Raw genomic sequence first — 8,627 nt, forward strand, 5'->3', positions numbered from 1 at the left:
GCCGACCTCCTCGGGGGAAGAGCTGCAGCCACAGAACCAGAGACACAGCCCAGAGAGAGCAGCTCCTGAGCTTTGAGCAGAGCTGCAGCCACAGAGCCAGGTGCGGTGAGCAACTGGGGCCAGCCAAGGGGGGAGTCTGGGCAAAGGGCACAGCGCAGAAAGACACCCCCAGCCTTGTAGGCCAGACTGGGAGGGGGATCTTAACCCGATGGGGGGCTGATGCTGGGAAGAAGGGTCCCACCACCCAAAGCCCAGAGCTGTGTGGCCACCATCAGAGCAAGTGTCCAACCCGCAGCATCCCTGCAGCACAGCCAGGGCCTGAGAAGGAGGCCTGGGACCTACAAGGAACAGACAGTGAACTGCCCAGATGTTCCAGAGACACTGTTTGTAATGTTCCCTGCTACAGAGCGGGGTGATGTGTTTTCCTTTAACCTTTCCCATTTTTTTTTTTAATTAATCATTGATTAAACAACTTGTATTTGCTTTAAATTGTATGCAATGATCAGTGGGTCAGGGAAGTGCCCAGTGCAGAGAGAGTTCCCTGGAGTGGGGACACCCTAGCCCCTTTCCTAGGTGACCAGCAGGGTTGGGGGTCAAGCCCCCCAGGAATCCTGGGCCCAGCCTTGTTGGGGTTACGAGGGCTCTGCCAGACAGGAGAGTGGAAGGGGAGTCCTCAAGGGCAGGGAAGCCTCTGGGTAAAGGAAGTGGGAGCGAGGACTCAGATCCTTTCGCTGGCCCACTTCACCGGGGAAGTGCAGAAGCCAGGAAAGTTCCCCACAATAGCGGGACCATTCCCCTGCTTACATAATTAGAAGGGAAAACCTATAATGGCAGCAGGTCGTAAAAGAGACCCAGTTTGGGAATATTTTAATGAAGTTCCTCTACCTGTGGGTAAGACAGGCATGCGTGCAAAATGCAAACAGTGCAACAAAGAAATGTAAGGCCTGGTTGCCCTCATGAAACAACATCATGAGAAGTGTTCCTTCTCAGAAGGAAGCTGTGTTGAAGATGATGGAACATCTCTTCAGGTTGGTAAACTTTTTTTATTTCATACTTCTTTCTTAAGGTCTGCCTGACTTCCTTCTGGACTATTCTTGAATTCTCATGTTTGAGCAAAAAATATAGTTGTTACTCTATGGTACTATCATTTTAGATGCAGTTGTGATGAAAAATAAATAGCTGAAATAGGCAGATCTTCCTTTTACAATTTCACCTTTAAAGTAGTACTGAATGTCAGTGAATGCAATGAGTAATACTAAACGAGCAGTGTGGTAATAATAATTAAATAACTGCATTGACTTATTTTGTTTAGGAGAATCCATCTTCAACATATAGGATTCTGAAGACTATCCACCTTCAAGATCACCATAATTTTCTACAGTTTCAGAGTTATCTGCCAATGATAGTGTTTCAGTCACATCATGTATGTCACATAGTATATCACCTGTAGCAAAAAGGGGGAAAAAATCTCCATCATCCAGAAACAACCATATATAAGTTTGTGATAAGAACCAGCAGATTACAAAAAGAGGTAATTGATTAAACAATTGCCCGGTTTGTTTATGCAACAAACTCTCCTTTCCGTATGATTGAGAACCCACACTTCATTAACATGGTTCAGTCATTAAGAGCAGGATACAGTCCACCCAACAGAGCAGATGTCACAGGCAAATTGCTGGATAAAATGTATGAAAGAGAAATTGAGCAGTGTGCAAAAGGTCTAGAGGGTGAAATTATTAACCTGAGTCTTGATGGGTGGAGCAGTGTCCACAATAATCCTGTTATGTGCTTGTGTGACAACAGAAGAAGGGAATGTCTTCCTTACAGAAACAACTGATACAGCTGGAAATGCACTCACAGCAGAATACTTACAGGAAGTAGCAATAAAAGCTATAACAAACTGGAAAAAAATCCAAATGTCTAGTATGCAGCTTGGTCACAGACAATGCTGCAAATATATCCAAGATGAGAAGAAATTTAGAATAGCTTCCCAAGCTAATAACATATGGTTGCAGTGCTTATTTGATGCACCGCCTAGCCAAAGACTTCATTGTTCCAGAAATAAAGGCTAATGTTGTTGAAATTGCAAAATACTTCCGTAACAACCACTTTGCAGCAGCTGCTCTGAAAAAAGTGGGAAAAGCCAAGCTAACTCTCCCACAAGACATGTGATGGAACTCAGTAGTGGACTGTTTTGAGCACTATATCAAGAACTGGCCTAATCTGATGACAGTTAGGGAACAAAATAGTGAAAAAATAAATGGCACTGTCACAGCCAAAGTTCTCAACATTGGGCTTAAGAGAAGTGTTGAACACATGCTGAGTACCCTGAAGCCTATTTCTGTAGCCTTGAACAAAATGCAGGGAAATAGCTGTTTTATTGCTGATGTTGTTGAAATTTGGAAGGAACTGAGTGAGATCGTAAAAAGAGAAATATGCAATGACAGAGTTAAATTACAAGCATTAAAAAACGAATGGGACAAGCACTATCTCCAGTTCATTTTTTTGCAAATATTCTCAATACTCGGTACCAGGGTCAAACCTTAACTGCTGAAGAAGAGGAGTTGGCTATGACATGGACATCCAGCAATCATCCCTTCATAACGCCAACTATAATAAACTTCAGAGCGAAGGGTGAACCATTCAAGAAATATATGTTTGCTGATGATGTTTTAAAGAAAGTCACACCAGTGAACTAGTGGAAGTCACTTAAGCTCTTGGATTCAGAGACTGTTGAAGTGATAATCTCACTTTTAACAGCAGTAGCTTCTTCTGACGGTGTAGAAAGAATATTTTCTTCCTTTGGACTAATTCTTTCCAAATTGAGAAATCGTTTGGGACCTGAAAAAGCAGGAAAGTTTGTTTTTCTTTTCTAGATTATGAACAAACAGGAAAATGAAGGTGAAGACGACTGAGTTAGCTGCAGAAGCCAATATTTTAAGTTTCTCATGTTGACCTGGCTGACACAGTCGATTTAATTTTTGTTGTTGTTTTTAAATATTTCATTTAACTATTTTAGTTAAAAACAATTTTAACAAAAACAAACCTGAGTCTGGAAGTCAGATATTACCCACAAATCACGCTGTTGCCAGTCCTTTAGAATCTAAAATCTAAAGGTTTATTCATAAAAAGAAAGAAATATAGATGAGAGCTAAAATTGGTCAAAGTAATCAATTACATACAGTAATGGCAAAGTTCTTGGTTCAGGCTTGTAGCAGTGATGGAATAAACGGCAGGCTCAAATCAAGTCTCTGAAGTACATCCACAGCTGGAATGGGTCATTGAGTCCCTTCTTCAGAGCTTCAGTTTGTAGCAAAGTTCCTCCAGAGGTAAGAAGCAGGACTGAAGACAAAATGGAGGGGTTTCCAGGGCCTTTTATATCCTCTGCCATGTGGAAGGAAACCCCTTTGTTCTTACTGTGGAAAATCACAGCAGCATGGTGGAGTTTGGAGTCACATGGGCAAGTCATATGTCCATGCATGACTCAGTTTTTTACAGGTAGAGCAGCCATTGCTCACATGTTTCTTGATTGGGCACTTAATCTGAAGAGTCTCTTCACAATAAGCTGGCCAAATGCTTCACTGGTGCTACTTAGAATCAAACACATTGAGATACAAGTACATAGCCAATATTCATAACTTCAAATACAAAAAAGTTACACACATACAGACAACATAATCATAACCAGCAAATTACCACCTTTTCATAGACACCTTCTTGACCTCCTTTGTACAAGATTTGGTGCAACTATAGGACCTTGGTTGCAACAATGATCTGTACGGTCACAGTTCATGTCAGTAACGTCACACCTACCCACAAGCGTATCTACCTCTCCTCCCAACTTAGTGTCCCCACCGTGTCCCCTTCCAACACTCTCATGTAGCTCCCTGCCCTCTCTCTGCTACACCTTCAGCTCGGAATTTCCTTCCAAAATCCATTCAGCCAGCCCCCCCTCGCCTCGGTCACTCCTAAATACCAGATGGTGCACCATCAACTGAAAAATGCCAGTGTGTTTGTGATCCACCAGTGGGTGGGGATGTTATAGGTCTGATCCACACAGGATGAGAGCCTTGTATAGGCCCTGCTAAGACGCCTTGACTCTTCAGCTCAAGCTTGCAGTCGTTCATGTGGTTAACTCTGGAGGTCTCCTGTTCAGTCCCCATGGTATCAGCCAAGATGGAGGCCATCACACGCTTACACTTGTGCAAACAAAAAGCCATTTGATTGGGTGGCAGTGCCGGGTGCTCTGCATGTGTGAATCGGCTCTTGAGGTTGGCATGTGAATTCTTTGCATGGCTCTAGCTTGTGATTTCTTTTTATTTTGGAATGATCACTTCAGCCAGGTGCTGTGCGTCATTGTGAATTGCACTTTGCTACCCTGCATGGTGCTGTGTATATGTATGGTGTGTTCCAGGGGTGGGGTGTATGGGCCACATAGGGTGCACGGGCCCATGGGGGGGGGGTTGTTTAACAGCCCCACACTGAATGGTTCAGTGTAGGAGGCTTACACCGCAGTAGCCCTTGCATGCTGCTATTTACAGCGCACATTTCGGGCTATGAGATATGAAGCTCTCTCTGTTGTGGACATGACAGAGATCTCTATACGTGGTACGCACCTCCCGGTGAGGTGGTTTTAGCATAGGATGGATCTGACACTTACATGTCAGTTTATGATGGGGTTACGCATATCATGCATGTTTCCTGTTACAAAGTACAGAGTTACACTATGTGAGGGGTACATGACAGAAAGGAATGAACTGCATCCCAGACTGTGTCCATATTGGTGTTCGGGTGTGTTTCAGGGTGAGGGGGCCATGTGGATGCAATGGGGCCACGTGGGGGGTGTTTCAAGGGTTGGATGTATGGGGCTACATAAGGTGTGTGGGCCCACGTGGGGGTGTATATGTGGGGTGTGGGTGTGTCAGGGGTGGGGTGTATGGAGCCATGTGCGATGCATGGGGCCATGTGGGGGATGTATATTAGGGGTGTATATGTGGGCTGTGGGTGTGTCAGGGGTGGGGTATATGGGGGAATGTAGGGTGCATGGGGCCATGTGGGGAGTATATGTGAGGTGTGAGTATGTCAGGGGTGGGGTGTATGGGGCCACGTGGGAGGCATGGGGCCATGTGGGGTGCATATAGGGATGTCACTCTGGGTTGCCCTCACGTTCACACCGGGTCCCTGCCCAGCCAGTGTAGCACTGGCAGCTGAATTCTTCCACCAGCTTGGCTTGCTCCTGCTTTGCCAGTTGTCCCTGCAGGTGGAGGCGGGGCCAGCTGCCGTGCCTCCGGACAGTGAAGCTGGAGGGGCTGAGGTGCAGGAACGCGACGGGGTGCCCGGCCCGCCGCACACAGCGCCCGTGGCTGGAGCACACCGTGCGACTGCACAGTGTGGCACTGCTGGTCACGTTCATGATGTAGTGGCCCAGGCTCCTGTCCACGTACTCCTTCAGTGCCAGGCAGGACTCCTGTAGGGGGGGCACAGTACAGGCCCAGGCAGGGCTCTCTCAGGGGAGAGGAGGGGCCCATTTTCCTGTTGTGCTTCCCTTCCACACAGTCCCCCCAGGACCCACCCTCCCAGCTCCTGAGTGCTGGGGGAGCCAGACCCCAGGGCTCCCACTCTCTCAGCATCACACACACCTGGGAACTGCCAGTTACATACCACATGAGACCCCCCCACACACCTTCCCATCCTCTGAGCGCAGGAGCATCCACACCCCAGCCAGGATTCTATTCCCAACCCGTAAGCGGCCGTAGCCCCCCATGTAACGCACCCGTGAGTGAGTGTAATCCTCGTTGCCCCACAGCACAACCCCCGAGGCACCTTGAGAAGCACTTTCCCCAATGGTGTGGACCAAGTCCTCCTGCAAGAAGCAGAGAATCACCATGAAGATAACAGCTTCGGCTACTAACACCTGGGAGGGGTGGAAGGCTGTTCCGGTAGGAGCTCCGCATGCATCCTTCCCGCACAGATCGCCCCCTTCTGGCACAACAGGAGACAACCACCAGTACCTGCTGCCTCAAGCCAGACTGAGGAACCTCTGTGGTTCTGTTCCAGGTGAGAAGGGTGGGTCCAAGACAGTGCCATGGACTCGCTGCCCACATGCAAAGCCATGTTATGCTGACAGGTGTTAATGACTGCCAGCAAGCGGGATCTACAAACAATCACACACCTGGTTAAAGCAACCTTCTTGCAGGCTAAAGGGAAGGAGCAATTAAGCCCCTTTATGTAGTGACAGCTGGAAACAACAGAAGTCACCATACAATGCAATGGCAAGCCCTGATCAGAAGGTAAGCTGTGCAGGCTGTGGGGTTCCCTAATGGCAAATGCAGGGGCTAGGAGCTGGTTTGGCAAGCTGTGAGGGGGTGCTAGAGCAGGCAGGGAGACGTCATGGCCCTGAGAGAGCAGAGGGACAGAGCTCGGTGGGCCCAGCACAGACTGAAGAGGCAGGCCTGGGGATTTCTCAGTAAGGAAACTGCCGGCTGTTTGTTTCTTTCTGTTCAGGGAAGCTGGACTTTGTGCCCATTCTTTGCAAATAAACAATCTGACTCAGAACCGACCCAGCAAGGCCCTAGCTGCTGGCTAACCACTCGGGGCCACTGGGACCACAGCAGTGTAAAACAAAGACAGGTCTCTGCTAAGCTGGGGTGGGAGGGGGGCGGAGAGTTGGCTGAGTTGGGAGTATTTTCTTTCCCGGAGGTACAAGGAAAAAGTAGGGGAATAGCCTGAAACAGGCCAAATGTAGAGAAACCCTCCAGGAGCCCAGACCTTTGTCTTGTGTAAAAGCATTGCTCTCTTCCGGACCCATGGCCCAGGATATGGCCCTTGTCCCTCACACGTCTCCCGCTGGGATCCCTATGGATCCCGCTTCTACCCTCCAGGGCTTCTCCACCCCACTGCCCCGAGCTGACTTCATCCTACCAGACTTCCTCCCTCTGCCCCTTCCCCGCCAACGGCTGCTCCTTGGCCCCAGGTGACAATGGTAAGCAATGGCCGAGAGGACCTGGGCTAGAAGATGGGAAACACCCCCGCCCCTAAAGCTGGCCTCTGCCTCATGCTGCCCCTCTATTCGGCTGGCTGGGGGCATCACCTGCGAGAGGAAGTCCTCCGTGAAGTCGTACTGGATACGGGCGTAAGGTAGGACTGAAAGGCTGCTGGTCCCCGTCTGCCCCTGCACCCGGAACGCCTCGGCCACACGGTGCCGGACGAACTTGCCAACCTGGTCTGTCAGCCGGAGCTCCTTGGGCAGGTAGATGCTGGGGTAGAGCGCCCGGCTTTGGTTCCAGAGCCACCAGAGCTGCTCGTTCCGCCGCTGCTCTATGGCGGGACACTCCCCTGTGTAGTTGGCCGCTTTGAAATCATAGTTATAGCAGCTGGGGAAGCCATAGAAACCCCAGAAGCCCTCAGGCCGCAGGCTCTTGCCAAGCACCAGGGTCTGCTCCATGAAGGCCCGAGCGCTTTGCTCAAATTCCTCCTGAGCTTCCTCGGCCACCCTGTCTGGGGGCCAGTCGGGGTGCCGCTCCTGGACCAGCTCTTGGGACTTCTCCTTATAGAGCTCCATGGCATCCCAGTTCCGAGCCCACACGGGGCGCCAGCTCTCCCAGTCGATCACTGCCAGGCCCCGGAAGCCTGGCTCCAAGATGGTGGCCTGGATGTCGTGCCGCACCTTGCTGAGGTGGGCCTGGAGGCTACCATTCTGGGGGACACCCCCGTGGGCCTCCGTCCCCTCCGGGGTGTAGTGTGGATAGAGGCCCAGTGTGTTGCTGTAGAAGAGGGCGATCTCCTGGCCCAGGAAGGACTCGTTGCGGTTCAGCACCACGTCAAAGACCCCCAGGTCAAGGGGCACATGATATTTCGTGCTGCACTCCTGGCTCGGGGCGTTCCACACTGTGACAAAGGGGCGGTCCCCGAGAACTGGGCCCCCGTCTGCCGTGCTTCGAGCCACCAGGGCCAGGCTCAGCAAGCATGCCCAGGGCAGTAAGAACACGGTGGCCATGTTGAGCCTGCGTGCCAATGGCTGGCGTCTAGTCCTTGAGGCCTCGGGAGAGCTCCTGGGGGCCCGGCTCCTCAAATCGGGAGAGCAAAATCTCAGTGGACGCTCCGGCTGCCCGGTTTCCCCACTCAGCCCCCCAGGGATGGGGAAGCTGGGAGAGACGGGGGGTGGGGTGGATTCCTGCTGCCCCCCAGGGGAGCCGAGTGCTGTCAACTTTCCAAAGCTAATTCCTACTGGTTTGTCCCAACCTCGTCCCTCCTAATAACTCCCAGACTCTCCCCTCAGAGGAGCGAGGGCTGGGATCAAACCGCTGGCTTTCGCAAGGATTTGCGGTGGGAGGCCTGGCACCTGCTCCAGAGCTTTGCCCTCCCCATGACCTTGGCTGACGTGTCAGTGGGTCCTATTCCCCGCCCCCATCTCTTCCCCTAGGAGATACTGAACCGGACCCGGCATGGCCCCTCCCTCTTTTCCTTGCGCTCCTGTCCTCAGAGGGGGTGGGGTGTGTTTTCCCCATGTGAAGGGACTGCTGGGCCATGATCCAGGGCCGCTGCTCCAAAGGGGAAGCAGTGTTTGCAGATGGGGTGGAAGAGCCCTGGGTTGGCTGCTCTGTGCCCAGGTTAAAGATTTACCTGCG

The 8,627-nt window shown here is 50.9% G+C and overlaps 1 protein-coding gene across 1 annotated transcript; it reads right to left on the reverse strand.

Moving 5' to 3' along the window:
- Nucleotides 1–5,146: 5,146 nt before the first annotated feature.
- Nucleotides 5,147–7,996, reverse strand: HYAL1 (hyaluronidase 1). Its single transcript, XM_065408085.1, has 3 exons — nt 7,091–7,996; nt 5,774–5,863; nt 5,147–5,467 (listed from the first exon to the last, which is right to left on the reverse strand). The coding sequence occupies exons 1-3, from the start codon at nt 7,994–7,996 to the stop codon at nt 5,147–5,149; spliced, it is 1,317 nt and encodes a 438-aa protein (XP_065264157.1).
- Between the last annotated feature and the right edge of the window lie 631 nt (nt 7,997–8,627).

The sequence above is a fragment of the Emys orbicularis genome, chromosome 7 (genome assembly GCF_028017835.1).
Source record: "Emys orbicularis isolate rEmyOrb1 chromosome 7, rEmyOrb1.hap1, whole genome shotgun sequence".
NCBI lineage: Eukaryota > Metazoa > Chordata > Testudines > Emydidae > Emys > Emys orbicularis.